Consider the following 18791-nt stretch of genomic DNA (forward strand, 5'->3'; position numbering starts at 1 on the left):
GGTTTATTCTGTTCTCATTTTTTAATATTTCTTTCTCTGCTTTGAGTTGTAGTAGTTCCTTACATATTTTGTATATTAACCTTTTGTCAGATGTGTGATTTGTAAATATTTCATCTCAGTCTGTAGGTTGCCTTTTCATTTTTTTTTTTTTTTTTTTTTTGCTGTGCAAATTTGATGAAAGCCTACTTGTTTGTTTTTATTGCTTGTGCTTTTTTTGTCCTATCCAAAAAGCATTGCCCAAAATGATGTCCATGAGCATTTCCCCTAAATTTTCTTGGAGTTCTATAGTTTTAGGTCTTAAATTTAAGTCTTTAATCCATTTTGAGTTAATTTTTGAGTGGTGTAAGGTAGGGGGTCCGGTTGCAGGTTTCTTTTTTGCCTGTGATTGTCCAGTTTTCCCAACAGTATTTATTGAAGAGAATATCTTTCCCATTGAGTATTCTTGCCTTTCTTGTTAAATATTGACCATATATGTATGTGTTTCTTTCTGGGCTCTTGATTCTTTTCCATTGATCTATATATCTGTCTTATGCCAGTATAATATTTTGATTACTGTAACTTTGTAATATAGTTCAAAATCAGGGAGCATGATGCCTCCAGCTCTATTTTTCAAGATTGCTTTGGTTATTCATGGTATTCTGTGGTTCCATACAAACAGTGTAGGCCTATTTTTCTGTTTCTATAAAAATGTGGTTAGAATCTTGAAAGGGACTGCATTGATTTTATAGATGCCTTTAGGTAGGAGGGTTATTTTAACAGTAGTAATTGTTACCTATGAGCATAGAATATTTTTCCATTTATTTGTGTCCTCATATTTTTCATCACTGCATTATATTTTTCAGTGTACAGGTCTTTTACCTCCCTAAATTTATTCCTGTTTTATTGTCTTTCATCCTATTGTGAGATTGTTTAATTTCTTTTTCAGACATTTCATTGTTAGTATATAGAAATGCAACTGATTTTTATGTGTTGATTTTATATCCTGCCACTTTACTGAATTTGTCTATTCTCAGTTTTTTGGTGGCGCCTTCAGGGTTTTCTATATATAATATCCTCTATAGTTGACAGTATTACTTCTTCCTTTTCAATCTAGATGCCTTTTATTGCTTTTGCTCTGGCTATGACTTAAAGTACTAAGTTGCATGGGAGTGGTGAGAGTAGGCACCCTTGTCTTCATGATCTTGGGGGAAAAGCTTTCAATCTATAACCAATTCAGTACAGGTGAACTGTGGGCTTGTCATATGGCCTTTATTATGTTGAGGTATGCTCATTCTATTACCAGTTCACTGAGTTTTTATCACGAATGGATGTTGAATTTTGTCAAACGAATCCCACTTATTCGTGGCACATGATCCTTTTAATGTACTGTTTAATTTAGTTTGCTAGTATTTGGTTGAGAGTTTTTGCATCTAAATTCATTGGTGATAATGGCCTATGGTATTCTTGTAGTGTCTTGTCTGGCTTTGGCATCAGGGTAATGATGGCTTGGTAAAGAGTTTGGTCATGTTCCGTCCTCTTCAGTCTTTTGTAAGAGTTTGAGGAAAACTGATGTTAATTCTTCTTTAAATATTTGGTTACCCAGTGAAACCATCTGGTCTTGGCTTTGGGCAATTTTTGATTACTGATTAAACTTCAGTGCTCTATTGGTGTGTTCAGATTTTTCATGATTTGGTCTCTAAGTTGTGTGTTTCTAGGAATTTATCCATTTCTTCTAGGTTGTCCAATTTGTTGGTGTGTGTGTATATATATATATAGAGAGAGAGAGAGAGCGAGCGAGAGTTCAGAGTAGTCTCTTATGACCCTCTGTGATCAGTGGTAGCATTTATAATGTGTCCTCTTTGATTTCAGATTCTGAGTGTTCTCTCTTTACCTAAGAGGTGATCATTTTTTTTTTTTCTTTCCAAATCTGCCTCTTAGTTTCATGATTCCCCCCATTTTAAAAAATATTTTCTATTATATTTCTGTTCTAATCTTTATTATTTCTTTAACTTTGGGCTTAGTTTATTCTTCAGTTCCTTGAGCTATAAAGCCAGCTTGTTAATTTGGGATATTTCTTTTAAGGATTTATTTATTTTTGGGGTGGGGGGAGAGAGAAAGTGCACACATTCACACACACGTATGAGTGGTGGGAGGGACAGAGGGGAAGAGAGCGAATCCTCAAGCTGACTCCCTGCTGAGTACAGACCTGGATGTTCTGAGATCATGACCTGAGCCCAACCAAGAGTCGGCTGCTCAATGACTGAGCCACCCAGGTGCCCTAATCTGGGATATTTCTTGTTTAATGTAGGCATTTATTGCTGTAAACTTGCCTCATAGTGCTGCTTTTGCTGTATCTTACTGGTATCTGTATGTTGTGGTTTTGTTTTCATTTGTCTTCGGGTATTTTTTCCTTTTTCATTTATTCTTTGTCCCATTGATTGTGCAAGATGGTATTGTTAAATTTCCACACTCGAATTTTCCAGCTTTCCTCTTGTTACTGTTTTCTAGTGTCTCACCATCATGATCAGAAAGGATACTTGATAAGATTATCTTGTTGAATTTTGAGGCTTGTTTTGTGGCCTAACATATGCTAAATCCTGAAAATGTTCCATGTGTACTTGAGAAGAATTAGTATTTTGCTATTCATGGATGGTAGACTTTGTATTCAAATTTGCTCTTTCCTGACAAATTCTGTCTGGATGATAGTGTGGGGTATTATATTGTCCAACTATTGTATTGTGTTTAATTTTTCCTTAGTTCTGTAATATCTACTGGATATAATTACGTTCTCAGATGTTGGGTACATAAATATTTAGAATTGTTTTTAGCTTCTTGATGAATTGACTCCTTTGTCATTACATAATCATCTTTTATGAGCATTTTTAGCTAAAGTCTGTTTTTTTCGGATAAAACTTTTTTTTTTTTTTTAATTTGAGAGCAAGAGATCGTGCACATGCGTGAGTTGGGAGAGGGAGAAGCAGACTCCCTGCTGAATAGGGAACTTCGATGTGGGGCTTGATCCCAGGACCCTGAGACCTATGACCTGAGCTGAAGGCAGATGCTTAAGTGACTGAGCCACACAGGTGCCGCAAAAGTGATTTCTTTTGATTAGCATTTGTTTGGAATATATTTTTGCATTCCTTTACTCTCAGCCTATGTATGCCCTTATAGCTAAAGTGATTCTCTTGTAGGCAGCATATCATTGGATCTTTTTAAGATTCATTCAGCCATTTTGTGTCTTTTGGGAGAATTTTATCCATTTGTTTATTGAGATGGACTTACTATTGCCATTGTAATAGTTTTCTTTTAGATCCTTTTGTTCTTTCATTGTGGTGGTCTTTTGTGATTGACTTTTTGTGGCAGCATGTTATGAATACCTTATAACCTTGTAGTACTATACAAAAGATTTTCCTTATGGTTACCACGAGGCTTATATTAAATATCTTAGAGTTAAAATATCCTGCTTTAGGGGCGCCTGGGTGGCTCAGTCAGTTAAGTGGCTGCCTTAGACTCAGGTCATGATCCTTGGGTCCTGGGATCGAATCCCACATCAGGCTTCCTGCTCAGCAGAGAGCCTACTTCTCCTTCTCCCTCTGCCTGCTCTTCTGCCTGCTTGTGCGCTCTATCTCTGTTAAATAAAATCTTAAAAAAAAAACAAAAAAACCCTGCTTTATGCTGACAACTTCAATAGCACACAAAAACTTTATACTATTTCTTTTAGGTTGTGAATGTTACAGTTGACATTTCTGTTAGTATTGTGTATCAATAACAAATTGTAGTTATAATTCATAGGTTTATTAGCTTTTTAAAACTAGCATTATAAGTGACTTACAAAATCAGAATTTAACTTTTTTTAATTGAGTTTTATATTTTCCTCTTTTTTTTTGTGATGATCAGTGTCCTTTTATTTCCCTTGAGAATGTCTTTTAGCATTTCTTGTAAGGCAGGTTACTGGTGATGAACTCTGTCAGCTTTTGTTTTGGGAAAGTCATATCTCTCCTTTATTTCTGAAGGATACCTTTGCTAGATATAGTATTGTTGACTTTTTTCTTTCAGCACTTTGAATGTTTCACTCATTTGGCCTGTAAAGTGTCTGTTGGGTAATCTGCTAATAGTCTTAGGGGGCTCTCATTTGTGACTAGTCCCTTTTTCTCTTGATGCTTTCAAAATTCTCTTTGTGACTTTTGGCATTATAATGTGTCTCAGTGTAGCCCTTTTTGGGTTCAACCTATTTGGAAGCCCTTGGACCTTTTGAATCTGGATGTCTATTTCTCACCCCAAGTTAGGGAGTTTTCAGCCTTTATCACTTTAGACTTTCTGTACCTTTTTTTTTCCTCTGGAGATTTCTACAATGGATATTTAGTTTCTCTTGTTGGTGTCCCGTAGACATTTTTTTTTATTTTCGTTTTGCTCCTTTGACCAGATGATTTTACATGACTTATCTTTGAATACCTTGACTTTTTTTTTTGACGGTTTGTTTTTTTGAACTCATTTTGCTCATACTACCTTCTAATTTCATTTAGTTATCTGTATTGTTTTAGAACTCTTCAAAGAAGATTATTTGGAATTTTTTGTCAGCTGATAGACTTTTATTTTTTTAGGATCAGTTACTGGAACTTGTTTCCTTTATGTGTCCTGTTTACTTGACTTTAATACTGTCCTTACCATCTCTTCAGTCAGGGGCATGCTTCAGCTTTATTCCTGATTTCTGGGATTTTCACAGTGCTATCTTGCCTATGGATAGTTAATGGCCTTTGTGGAGGGTATTGACTTTGGAAATGACCTATGTTGCCATCTTGTTGACCTCCCCTTTCTGTCATATTCTTTTAAACGAAACAAAAAATTCCTCACAAAACTGCTCCTTTCTTAATTCTCTCTCAGAAGCCCACACTGAGATCTGGGAATCCTTCTTGATCCCCCTCAGTCATTGGTCACATCCATTCATTTCTGTTGGTAATAGGTCCTGATTTTATTTCTTCTCTGTTGAAGGTTTCATTACCTCTTCCCTGGGCTATTGCACTGGCCTTCCATCCACCCTTCCATGCCTCTGCTGGAGAACTCTTATTCACACTTTAAATCCTGGCCCAAACATGACTTTTCTTTGACACTTTCCTATGTTCTATCAGACCTAGCACTCATTAAACCTGCTTCTCACAGCTGCTTGTAGGTAAATCCCTTGTAGAACTTATCCTTTGTTATTTCGATAGGTCTTCCCCACTAGATTAAATTCATGCAGCAGCATCCAACTGGTTTATATTAAACAATTGCCTGTTAAATGCATGGTCCTAACCTTTAAGATTTCTAAGATACCACAATTCTTTTTACCTGCAATTCTGTTTGGATGGAAATTAGCTTTAATGGCCAGTTTTCCCTGTTACACAAAAACATTAAAATAATGAATAGGAGGAGAGATTTCATGCATTCATCCCTTCCTGTTTGTTTTGATTTCTCACTTCTCTCTGAAAGAATGAAAGCTATGCAAGAAAGGTCACCTATTTAGATGTGATCATTAACAGGCATTAAATGAGTGCCAGTGATAAAATTATTCTGACAGTTTTTAAATTCTGGACTTCCTGTCATCATTTGTTAAGTATGGAAGAAAAATGGTTCCTAAATTGCACAGAGTACATAAGTATGAATAGTGATGCCCTAATCTTCTCTTGGGAAGATGTTTGTTAGCTTTATCTAATATGGGAAAACGCAATTTATAAAATGCCATCATTGTCTCTTAAAGTATGTGCTTTAGGTGTCTCCTGGTATTAAGAGCTTAGATGACCTGTTTAATACATATATCAGCTTTTAGTGTGGGGAAACCTAGATAATAGTAAAGGCATTTACAATTTGACTTTTGAAACTATTTTCATTGTGTAATGTTGAAAGATGCTTTTTTAAATAGGATATTTCAAGTATACAAAAAATAGAACATAACAAACACCACCAGATATCATTGAAGTGCCTTGTATGCTCATAATTACATTCTTCTTCCTTAATTCCCAAAGGTGAACAATACCCTGAATCTGATGGTTTCATTCCTATGTTAAACTTTTTCTGCATAATAATGACCAATGTACAGAAATTTTTCTCTTAACCATTTGATGGTAGATCGCTGACTTCATGTTCCCTAATCTCCTAATTCTTTAGTATTAGTCCCTTCAAATAAGGACATCCTCCTACAGAACCACAGTACAACCACCCAAATCAGAAAGTTAACAGTGATCAGTTTCTATCAACTAATCCTCAGACCCTGTTCAGGTTTTATCTGTAGTACCAAAAATGGTCTTTGTAGGAAAAGAGTTTAATTTTGAATCATGTGTTTCATTCAGCTGTCAGGTTTTTTAAATCTCCTTCATTTGGGAATAGTCTTCAGTCTCTCCTTGTATTCTCGAAGTTGTACATTTTTGAAGATTCCACTTGGTTAATTTGTACAATGTCCCTGAGTTTGCATTGGTACCATAAAACTTTGTAATTTTAAGTCTGTTAATTGTAAACAGGTTACCTCCTACTTTAATTCATTTTTAAATGATCATAAGTTTGAACATTTCACACATTTATTGGCCCTTTGGTTTATTCCTTCATAAATTTGTTCATATCTTTTGCCTGTTTTGTTACTGGGAGGTTTTTTTTTTTTATATTGATTTGTAGAATTTGTCACTATTTGGACTAATGCTCATGTCTGTTAGCTGTAAAGCATCTTGTCCCAGTCTGGGTCTTGTCTTTTTACTTTCTTTAGGGGTAGATGGATTAAAGTACAGAACTAAAAAATTCCATGTGGTCCGATTTATCCATCTCTTTATGGTCTTGGCTTTTTGTATATTAAATCCTTCTCGATCCTGACATCATAAATCTGTCCTGTATTTCAGGATTCTATATCTTTATTTCTGTAAAATATGGATGCAGTTTTTTTCCTACATGGATTAACGGTTTGTTTTGGCAGCATTGATTTAATAGTCATTGTTATCCTCCATTTATCATACCTCCACTGGTAAACATCAAGTTCCTGAACATATGTGGGTTTATTTTGGAGGTTTGATTCTGTCCATTAGTCTTATTTGTCTAGCTCTCATTTACATCCATTGTCTTAATTACTATAGCTGTATAATAAGCCTTGTTATCTAAGACCCTCCCTTTATTCAAAATCATCTTGACTATTCTTGAGGCTTTGTGTTTTTGTATTAATTTTAGAATCAGTTAAGTTCTATTATAAACCCTGTTGGGATCTTGATTGGAATTGCAGTGAATTTATTGATTTAGGCAAAATGGATACTTTTGTGATATTAAGTTTTCCCATCTGTGACTATTGTGTATGTTATCTCTAGATTTTTTGGTTCCTAAAACAGAAATTTATGGTTTTTCTCCCTAGGGGCATTGCACATCTATTAGGTTTATTCTTTATTTCTAATATGTAACCATCTTTAAATTTTTTTTGTTTTTTACTAAGAATAGTCAATTTTTGTTCATGAATTTTGCTATCTGGTAGTGTTACCGGATTCTCATTTTTATATGTAGATTCCTTCATTTTTTTTGGGGGGGGGGGAGTTCCTATCAGAGTATCTGTGAAAAACTTACGTTTCTTCTTTTTCATTGTACAGAGTAGAATTGTACAGTAAAAGTTAAAACTGTCTTCTTGAAAGTGGTGAATATTTTTCAAATCTGAGATTTCACTCCAAACATAATAAACTGAATTAGGGGAATTGAGAAGCTGCTCTTAGTTCTATGTACTCCAGCTTAAGTCCTCTTCTGTCCCCAAATAAGTGCTCCACCCTCTTAAAAAAAAAAAAAAAGCAACAACAAAACTCTTCTGCCTCCAAAATGAAGATGAAACACAATCTGTTCCATAAAACTTTTTCTAAAAACCCTAATTAAGAGTTAATATGTTCTATTTTTCTCTCCCTGAAGTATTTAGTGAAGGACTTTTTCATTTTACATTTTATTTTTTTATTTTTATTTTTTAAAGATTTTATTTATTTATTTGAGAGAGAGAAAGAGCACAAGAGGGGGGAGCGGGAGAGGGAGAAGCAGACTCCCCGCCAAGCGGGGAGCCCGATGCGGGACTCGATCCCGGGACTCCAGAACCATGACCCGAGCCGAAGGCAGTCGCCCAACCAACTGAACCACCCAGGCGCCCTCATTTTACATTTTAGTTACTTGAGTTATGGCTAGTTCCTCACTAGACTGGCCTTCCAATAGGGTAGATTCTTGATCCTGCTAATTTTTTTTTTTTAACTGCATGTATTCTCCATTATTGATTAAATGAGTGACTCTGATACTTGTTTTACTTGTTGATTCATTAGAACTATAAGAACTTCTTTAATGAGAACTTTGATATAAGAATTTTTTCTGAGAAGTGTATTTTAGTGGACTGTAGATATTCAACTTTACTCATCTTTGTCTCCATAGTGCCTTTACAGTACATATAGCATGTATTGTCAAGTGAGCTGATCTTTTTTTTTTTCTGCCTTGGTAAACATTGTTTAAGCAATCAAATGATAAAAATTAGTACACATAGAGTTTAAATATTGAGATGTCTTTTTATAACCAATTCAGATGTATTTGAAGCATAAGGTCCAGAGGAAGAAAAAAGCTCAGGTGACCTTATAAAATCGAATATGACCATGTACATATGTTTTGATACATACTGTAATTGGTGGGAGGAGGGTTCATCTTGCTAACTTTTTACATTTTTAAAGACTTGAGAGGGCACGCACACGCCCAGGGGGAGGGTGGCAGCAGTGAGAGAGAGCACACGTGTGGGGGTGGCGGGGAGGGGCAGATGGAAGACAGAATCTCAGGCCGACTCTGGTGAGCAGGGAGCTCCATGTGGGGCTGGATCTCACGACCCTGAGATCATGACCCGAACCAAAACCAAGAGTCAGTCTCTTAACTGACTGAGCCACCCAGGTGCCTCATCTTGCTAACTTTATTCCATGTTCCCACTCTTTGGGTACCTGTGAAGGACAGTTTTTCCTTTTTCTTTCCCTATCTTTCTTTTTTTTCTCCTTAATCCTTGGTTTTAAGGATGTATGCATGGCTATTTTTTTAGTCGGCTAAATGAATGCCTGTTGTTTTGAATGTGTAGGTGATATCTTTACATAGGAGTGGAAATGAAAAGAGAAACCAAAGACTCTTTTGTGTTAATTCTGCTTATTGACTGCTATAATGTAGCAGTTAGTTTATTTCAAGTATTAGCATTCTTTACAAATCTGCTTTTCTATATCATGAGTGTTTGTTAAAAACTTAAAAAGTATATTTAGGGTTGGTCCGATAAAATGAGAGTGATTGTGTGGGAATGGTTTGTTTTGATCTATTAATTGTCACCTTTTCCCTTTCCTTTAGGTAGAAATTGAAAAATTTAGGGAAAGGTGGTTTAAAAGCAATTCGAATAATCCAAATAGGAAGAGGAGGAGGAGGAAAAGAGTATAGAAGTGTAAGGCAATTGTCAAGTTGATTCATGGGTTATGTTTGTCAGGGAGGGGGTGGGGGTGGGGTAATGTCAATGCCTAGTTGTTTCTCTTTAGATCCAGATAAATGAGAAAATAAATGATTTAGGAGCATTGGACTTTGCCTGGTGGGAGTTCGTTGAACTAATAAAATGGTTACAGGAATTTTAAGAATAAGTGTTAAAGTTTAGGCATACTCTTTCACCAATTAGGAAGTGTGCAAGTCTGTTCTTTCCCAGCTGTGAGGGCTTTTTCTCAGTCTTCTTTCATCTCTAGAAAAGTTGGCTTTTGTATGTTCAGTCCAATGACTATCCTTCATGTAATTGATGAAGAAATGGCTATTTGTTTAGAAAAGGTGAAAAGCAAATAAAAACTTTTATCACTAGCTGTGTTTTTACCTAAAAGATCACTTAACGATTGTTTGTGATTATAGGTGCTTAAGTATATGCTTGAACAGTTCCAGTAAGATAATATTTCAAGGGCGCCTGGGTGGCTCAGACGGTTGGGCGTCTGCCTTCGGCTCAGGTCATGATCCCAGGGTCCTGGGATCGAGTCCCACATCAGGCTCCCTGCTCCTTGGGAGCCTGCTTCTCCCTCTGCCTCTCTCTCTCTCTCTCTCTCTGTCTCTCATGAATAAATGAATAAAATCTTTAAAAAAAAAAAAATTTCAAAATAGTTGTGAAGCTCCCTGCATATTAATTTCATTTCTTGTCTATTAAGCTAAAACCTATATGGAAGAAAAGTGATGCTTGAGTTTCTTTTTTCCTTTGTTCTTTGATACTGGCTTTAGGACAAATTGAAATTTGGTTTCAAATTGAGATACTTTACACTTTGTGTAAGCTCCAGTTAGAGTATTTGGTCAAACATTTTATGTGAGTTCTTTGTCAGTCTCTGGATAAAGGCTGTTTTTTGGCTCCTGTCCTGTTAATGAGCTAGCTGTCTGGATCCCTGTTAATTTTAATGGGGACTGAGTAAAGATACTATGGATAGAACAGTGAAAATCCAACCTCACTGTTGGCAGAACCGTATATATCTTCTCTATAATCACACTGATAAATAAAAAAGTTACTATAAAGGTGTATATATAAGAACATAGTAAAAAATGATTAAGAGATCAGCTATTCTGTAGCATTAGCATATTTATGGACATGTTAAATACAAAGCAGTAATAAAGTTAATTCTGAGTTTTTTTCCAAGGCGCATTTATCTCTTAAAGGTTTCCTAATCTAATTTTTTCTAATTTTATGTAAACCTGACTTAATGAAACAAATTGCGGAACTAGATAGATTCAGTTAGTGGGCACTCTTTGAGCGTATGTAATGATCTGGAATGAGATCACGAAATCTTTCACTTTATTTGGCACTAAACCATTCATGGTGGTAAACACTGCCTTAGTGTAGGGATAAACATTAGCAGGACCTTTTGACACGTGGTATGGAAGATGAATTCCAATGTGGTTAAGAACAGGGAACACTTTAAGAGGAAATACGGGTAAAATTGTGTTTATAGTTTGGTGGGCTCTGAAGTCTCAAGAGAACTAATTAGGGGATCTTGTGGACCTCTTAAAATGCTTAACCAATTTGCTCCTGTAGTGATAAAAATGTGAGCACAACAGAGACTGTTTCCAAGAACAATTCTCTTGGTTTTTAACCCGTGAAACAGAAGCCTTACTACACTATTGAAATGAGAGGATTACTTTTACGTAGGACTTAATGTTTGGTTTTGATATTGCTGTGCTTCCAGTTTTTCCCTTCCGATATTATGCTTCTTGATCCACTTGGATGTTTGGATCTAGGACCATCCTGTCTTTCCACATATATTTTCTAACCGGCATGCCTCTGCCTGTCTGGAGAGTTTTTCCTCTCTGGGTGAATTACCTCACACCTGACCATCTTCAGCTTGCTGCCTGTACAGATTCGCTTAAATCTCCAAATAGTCCATCATTTTAAATTTAATCTGACTCTCCATGGTGTTAACTATCCCACTCAACTTGATGTATGTAAATTTAATGAGCATGCTGTCTTGTAAAATCCACATCCGTGAATGAAAATAGTGAGACTAATGTTTGTAACTTGGTTGAAAACATGTCCATTCTGTTTGCCATTCTTTGCTTGATTGCTCCTTAGTGCTCTAACTAGTGGCATGTATGTGCAGGAGTATTAAGATTGTATCTGCCCCCCCCTTCAGTTTTGCCAAGAAAATGTAGAAAATATTTATTTTTACCAGTATTTTATCAGTCTGGGATGGAATCAAGGTGTGTGACTTGCTTGTTGGTGGGAACTAATGACCCATCCAGCACACAGGCAGAATCCTTTGCAGTAGCTTAAAAGCTGCTGACTTACTATGTTCCGTGGACCTGGTTTCCAGATCAGGGCTGCTATTGACACCTAGGGTGTCCGCATGCAATTTAGAAAAAGGTGTATCCCTTATTCCTCTGGGTAGACACAGTGCATCACAGAAACGGATGCAGTTTGAGGGAGGTCTGGAGGATCTCTGCTCTGTTCACTCCTCCCCCAGATGCCACCCTTGTTCCAGGTCATGGAGCTTGTGGGTGGTTCTGCTTGTGCTTCCTGAGAGTGTCCTGGATTTCAGCTTGGCCGTATTGACCTGCGTCACTACTACTGCCCGAAGAATCTATCTCTGGGGCTGGACCTTGTTTCCTTCACTGTTCTCAGCTAGGGATGTGAGTATTCTCTCTAGCTCCAACTTCATCCTTCAGAAAGTTACCTTCATCTCATGGTTTGTCCCAGAATAGAGTTAGCAAATTCTGCTTGGGAAATTTTGTTAGGTCTTATTTCACAAACACCTGAAAGGAAATCCACTGTGGTCTCAAAAAAAAGGTCTTTTAAAAGTTACCTGTGAAGGAGAATGAAGGAAGCCATATATAAAGGAGAGCTAGGGTTGAGGGAGGTTCTTTTTTCCTTTTAATTTTAATCCATTAAGGATCAACATGTTTATATATTGAGACCCAACCAACTGAGAACAATTTAGTGAGACAGGATTGAAAAAGGATAATTGATATGCAGTGCCCTTTCGGGAGGTGAGAGGAACGAGGATCCAGAGCATAAATGAATGGAATTATCTCTGGATGAATGTAAGAATTGATACAGAAAGATTAGTGTGCAAATAAATCGGTAATACAGGAAATGGGAAATTGAAAGCTTTCTTTTCACAGAGGAACTTGTAATTTGCTTACTGAAAATGATAGGTAAAAGTGGTAGTTTCATAGTTCTTGGGGAAGGGCAAGTTTGAAATAAGTACCTTAGGGACTGTGTGAAGGAAAAACTAGTTGGCTTTTCCATAAATGTAGGAAGTGATGGATCATGGAATTAACCTGCTTTGGGAGAAAATGGTGGGGATCAAGAAACTAGAGGTTTTATTGAGGTTAAGACCATGGTGGTCTGGGAATAGGACAAGTGAGAAGAGATAATGGAGGTCAGAATAGGGTCGTGGGGATTATGATGATACTTGAGGTGGAACAGTTTTTAGATGATGAAAAGGTCTAGGTATGGTCACGAAGGCTGTGGTTGAGAAAAGGGGAAGTAAAGACTGCTGGTGGTGGTGGGGAGGCTAAAGACTGAATGGCAAGGCATGGGATGGGAGAGGAGTCAACACAAGGTGCTGGGGATGTAAGTGAGAAGTCTGATAGTATTAGCCCCAAAGGATAATGAGATTTTAGATGATGGAGATAAGTACTATGGGAATAAGAATGAAGAGTTAAGATAGAACAGAGTTCAAATTTCAGCCATAGAACTATGGTCAACTGAAAATTTCCCTAAGCCTCCGTTTTCTCCTCAATGAAAAGAGGCTAGTACATACCTCTAGTGGGTTATTAGTGATGATTAAAGAAAGTGCTTATAAATGTTTAGTACCGTGCCTGGCCCAAGAACTTAACTGTTATTTGAGATGACAGGAATACTAAATCTTTGTGAAAATATGTAGGAAGAATTATGGGAAGAACGAGGATGGTTTATAGAGCGGGTTTGGGTTGAAAATGGGAAGAAATGTGAGCAACTTGGATTTGGTTTGGAGAGAATTCCAAAGGTTGCCTGACCTTTAGATTTGGAATGGAATTCTGATACCTGGGTCTTAACTCTCTTAGTAGCCTCGGATTTGTTTTGATAGTGGTTTCTTTACTTCCTTCCCTTCTGTCAAGTCTGTATTTATGTAGCCAAATACACAACAAATGCACAAAATTAAATGAACAAATTAAAATTTCTAAGAATGAGGAATGTTCCTTTTTCATTAACTTATTTTTATGGCAGAAATTTTGTGAATATTTCAATTTAGTCTTACAAAAATTTGATTTTGAAACAATCTTAGATTTATAGAAGGGTTGCGAAAAGAGCACTGACAATTCTTGGATACCCTTCACCCAACTTCCTCAAATGTCAACATCTTCTGTAACTTGAATGCATTTATTAAAACTGAGACATTAACAATGGTACAATACTAAATTACTGAGGTTTTGCCAGTTTTTCTAACTCATGCTTTTTCTCTTCTAGGATCCAATCCAGGATCACACCTTGAGTTCAGATTAACATGTATCCTTAGTCTCCAATCAGTGACATTACCTTATCTTTCATGACCTTGATACTTGAGAAGAATCCTTATTTTGTAGAGTGCCCCTCAATTAAGGTTTCTTTCCTGCAGTATTTTTTCTGCTTCTAAAATCTATCCTTCGTTCCAGTCAGATTCGCGTAGTAAAATAGCACAGTGGTTCAATTAAGGTATAGTTTTTAATTAGAAAGTAATTAACTAAAGGAAAATTAGTTCTTGATGTTGCAACTCCCAGTTTCCCCAGGCAAAACTGTTTCAACATGTATATGAAGGTAGCACTATAAATGAGTTACTTTATAATGTATATTAAGATATTAATAGAACATTAATCACAATACTCTCCACAGTTTTGATTTGATGACTGCTTAAGTATTTTTGAGATCTATTCAGCTAAATAGCCAACTAATAAATATCTGTAAGTGGGAAAACTATCTCCTATCCACTAAGTATTAGCCTCAAATTACTCATCTTGTCTTTTGCAATTACATTTTTATGTATTTCCTGTTCAGTCTTTGATTTACAATTTTTAAGGAATTACATACAAATATCTCCGCACATTGATACATTGAAGTAAACCACATTTCAGGGTTTTCTTAAAATCTGTACCTGCAGTATCATTTTGTACCTATGCAGTGTAGTAGATGTCCCAACCTATGTTTGAATGTCCCAACCTATGTTTGAATGTTGAGTGGTTTGTATTGCTTGTTGAGGCCATATATATGAGTTTCTGTATTATTCAGTTCCGCTTAGAAATAAACCTTTTTATACAGTAAGTTATTTTCAAAAGGTATAGTGGGTGCTGTTGGTGCCCCTGCAAGACCCCCTTTACCAGGCTGGTGCATGCAAACCCCAGGTGATAGGTATTGGTTTCTGGTGGCTCACAGCTGCCCTCTCCGGAGATTTGGCCTCTGGGAACTAGGATCCTGTAGCTAATTGGCTGACTGATTTGGAGGTGTCCAACTGCCCTTCTCCCTCTAGGTAGTACTGGTAGCAGTGCAATTCAGGCTGAAGTAGTACTCTAGCTGAGGCAACATTTTCCAATGTCTCTTTCCCCTGCTCTGTCTTGTTTTTTTTTTTTTTTTTTTCCCATTCCCTTTCCTGAGTGTATCCCCTCCCTTAGTCTTCTGCACTAGAATCCCTGTCTTATACTTTACCTCTAGGGAACCTGACCTAAGACAGTAGAGATACTATATGATCATTTTGAGTAGATGTAAACTGAGTAACATAAAAATTGATAACTTGCTTTCAAGAGACATATCTATTATAATTACCTGGAAATTATTGGGAATCTGGGCTCCAGTTTCTTGAGTTTCGAATAGCCAGCTATCCCTGAAAAGTCATCTGATTTCTGTGAGCCTGTATTTTCTGTTCTTTAATTCATGGAGTTTAAATGATGTGATACTCATTCTCACGTTGAAGATTTTCCCTTAAGGCAGGGGTTATTAGATGAAGATGCTAGGCTCCTCCTGATCCCCCCTCCCCCCACTCCAGTTTCTTGGATAGCCTTCAAAGATGCTTAGCTTAGCTCCTCTGGAATTAAACAATAGAGAATGACCATGTGTGAGTTACATGCGTAATGAAAAGGGTCCGAGGTACTGTGTAGCTGATTCCAAACTTCTTAGTGTCCTTTCTTGTTTCCTTTTTGCTTTTAAACTGATACTGTCATGAGCGAGTGCTGTTTAGACAAGAGAGGTGGGATAAGGCAGAGGAAGGAGGTTGGGAGAACTCTGGGTTTCTTCCTTAATTCCAAATATGCCACTTTTGTGTATGAGCTCCTGTCATCTTGAATATCCCTTTCCAAAAAGAAAGCAGATTTTCTAGTTTTTTTCATATTCTGTATTTACTACATATTTTAATTTGCTGGTTGAAGAGGCTGGGTCATGTTTGGCCATTGGACAGAAAAAAAATAGTTAATAATTTAATACAGAGGTTCTCAGTACTCTTACATCCCTTGCCTTTTTAGAACAACTACTCCGTTACTTTCCCCGTAACTTCCCCCATTACTTTTTTCTAGTGAAATTCTTTATAGGTAATAGAAGCTATCTACACTCATAATTTAAAAAATCCATTTAATGCCTTACTTGTACTGTATGGAACAACCACATACATTTCAGTATAAGCAGTTGGCCATGACTGCTCAGGAAAGTACAATAAAGTCATTCTTGAATCTTTGCCTCATGTGAGTACAACAGCTTTGGTGCCGGTCGACATAGCTGTGCTATTCTGGTGATTCAGATACCACCACCAATGTTTTCCTGGGATACCCAAAATTCAAAAATAGAGCAGAATTGATGGTAAAGCTTATTTAAAACAAAAACAAAAAGCCCAGTGTAACTATAATTTGCAGAGTAGTTGGATTCTTAGAAAAATCAATGTGTATTAAAACCACACAATGCAAAGTATTTAATCAGTAACAATTTACATCTTCATTCTATTTTACATTTAATTCTATTGAATTAGTCAAGGCTTAGGAGTTTTTTAAATTTTATTTTTTTTTAGGATTTGTGCATCTCTCTGTGGGACACAGGACAGTTTCTTATTGGGTAGGATTAAGAATGCCTAACACACCTTAATAAATGCTGGGAGCATCATCTCAGTCATTGACAACCAAAATATCCCAAGACAATTTTAAAATCCTAAGTGGTGGTTAGGCCTATTGAGAGTTCCTGGCTTAAAGAAAAAAAAGGGGGGGGGGGTAGCAAAACGATTATTCACATAATAGGATATTTCCAACCTGAACAGCCAGGAGTGACATTACTAATTACTACCTTTTATTAGTATCAAGTGGAACAACTTCTAAAATCTTAAATATTTATATCAAGGTAAAATGAAGGAAATTTTGACTTAAGTGCTTGAAGGGATTAGTAGTCAAAAACTGAGTCAGCTAAAGGCATAAACTACAGTGTCTTATGAATTGTAGCACTCTTATAAAACTTAGAATAAATGTAACCTGCTGGGCTCCACGGGTGATCCAAAGTTCTGATTTTTATACACCTGTTTCTGAGTAGCTGTGGAGTTGGTATACATTCAAGTGTGTTATATTGCATATCACAAATGACCAAGGGCTAATATTTGAGGAAATCCATTTGAGCTGCCCTTCAGTCATTTTTGTCTCCCCTGTAGGCTCCTTTTCCTTTGCCAGAGGAGCCTCTAAATCAACTTAACTGGTAGCAATTTCCACATTTAAGTGGATATTCTTGACTTGTATTTTTAGTTAGAGACCTGTAGCAAGATCTAGGTTACTTAGACCTTTATTTTGATTGGTGCTGTTGAGCAATGTTAGATTTTTGGGTGGTACCTCTTCTTATGAGTGCAACTTTTAGGTGATATAGAACACAGAATAAGTAGCTAAAGGATATTTTTGATACGGGTAGAGAAGAGACAACTATAGAATGCTTTGCCTTTTGCTAGGATCTATATCACGTATTTGATCATAGGAGTTTATAGCTACACCATCTGGAAAGTGGTTGGCTTATTTACCTTTTAATTTTTATGATACATGGAGCAGCTCTTTCAGAAATAGTGCAAGATAGCTTCAGGTACAGCTGTTGGTTAAAAGAAACACCTCTAGGGGTGTGTGGGTGTGTGTGTGTGTATATTGTGAATCTGGATGACCTTATGAAAGGTAGAAATCTAAGTGTCTAATTATCTGTAGTGGTGAGAATGTAATTTTACTAGCCCACTGTGAATTTAAAAAGATTTTCTGGTAAATGTTTTACCTGTTAAAATGATCTAGAACATGTTTTTGTCTGTATCTCCTGCTCGCTCTTTTCTCCAGGCAGAACTACACGTAAATCATTCCAAAACAATTAATGCTGCTTTAGTCACAAATTGATTTTTCTGTTCCTAGGGTATGTAGAATTGCTGCTCTACTTAGATTCTAAAATGAGGCTTTTTAATTGTGTTTTCCAGGAAGATATGAATTTAAATGAAGATAAGAAGGCACCATTGCGGGAAAAGGACTTCAGCATCAAAAAAGAAATGGTGTTGCAGTACATTAATACTGCTTCCAAGACAGTAAGTAAAACTGTCAAGTTGAAAAATACTGCTGCACTGTGTGTGATAGTGTGGAAAACAATGCATTTGTCTACGAAGTGCTTGTTTTTGGGCAACTGGAATCACAGGGCTTTTGAATGTATAAAGGCCACAAGTAGGATGTTTATTTAATTTAAAAATATTTCTCATACCTTCTAAAACTACTTTTGCTTTTTAGCCCCTGACATTGATGAGGAACACGGACTGGGTTGGTTTCCTCCAAGACTTCTTTCCTTGTTAGTGAATTAAGATGGCTATTGATCTCTGATGTCACTTATAAATTGGGATAATATTGGTATTACAGAAAAGTAAGACTGATTTTACTCTACCTAAATCAGTTCATGTAATAGTGGCCGAGAGGCCTATCTTTACTGTGAGTTTCCCTACAGATAAAATGATCTCATAACAAATTATAAATGTAGATGTTGAAAGGAGCATTAGGACTCCACGTGGCTGCCAGTTTTCCAAAGAAACATGAAATATGTGGGTGGAAGTAATGAGTAAATGTCTAAGAAACCATGACTGGCACACAGAATCAATTACATTTATTTCACGGGACAACAGATGAACTTGACCAGTCCTATAGAAATTGAACTGATGGACTGGGTGAAATCTACAAAATGGGAGCTAATGAAGAAGCAATCAGAAAGACAGTAGAAAATGAATTTAAAATAGAATTGGGTTGGAGAAAAACAACTAATACACTGCAGTTTTCACTGGATACTTTAAAGACCAAAATGTACGAAAATGTAAGTTACTTATACTTAAGCTCCATTTATC

The 18791-nt window shown here is 36.5% G+C and overlaps 1 protein-coding gene across 1 annotated transcript in view; it reads left to right on the top strand.

Annotated features, from left to right (window-relative positions):
- Positions 1-18791, top strand: part of DIAPH3 (diaphanous related formin 3) — a 485828-nt gene that overhangs the window by 50139 nt on the left and 416898 nt on the right. Inside the window, exon 4 of the mRNA XM_035003260.1 lies at positions 17889-17993. Within this exon, the coding sequence (XP_034859151.1) occupies positions 17889-17993 (105 nt within the window). The remainder of the gene's footprint in view (positions 1-17888; positions 17994-18791) is intronic.

This window comes from Mirounga leonina, unplaced genomic scaffold (genome assembly GCF_011800145.1).
Source record: "Mirounga leonina isolate KUSES-001 unplaced genomic scaffold, KU_Mleo_1.0 Mir_127, whole genome shotgun sequence".
NCBI classification, from domain to species: Eukaryota; Metazoa; Chordata; class Mammalia; order Carnivora; family Phocidae; genus Mirounga; species Mirounga leonina.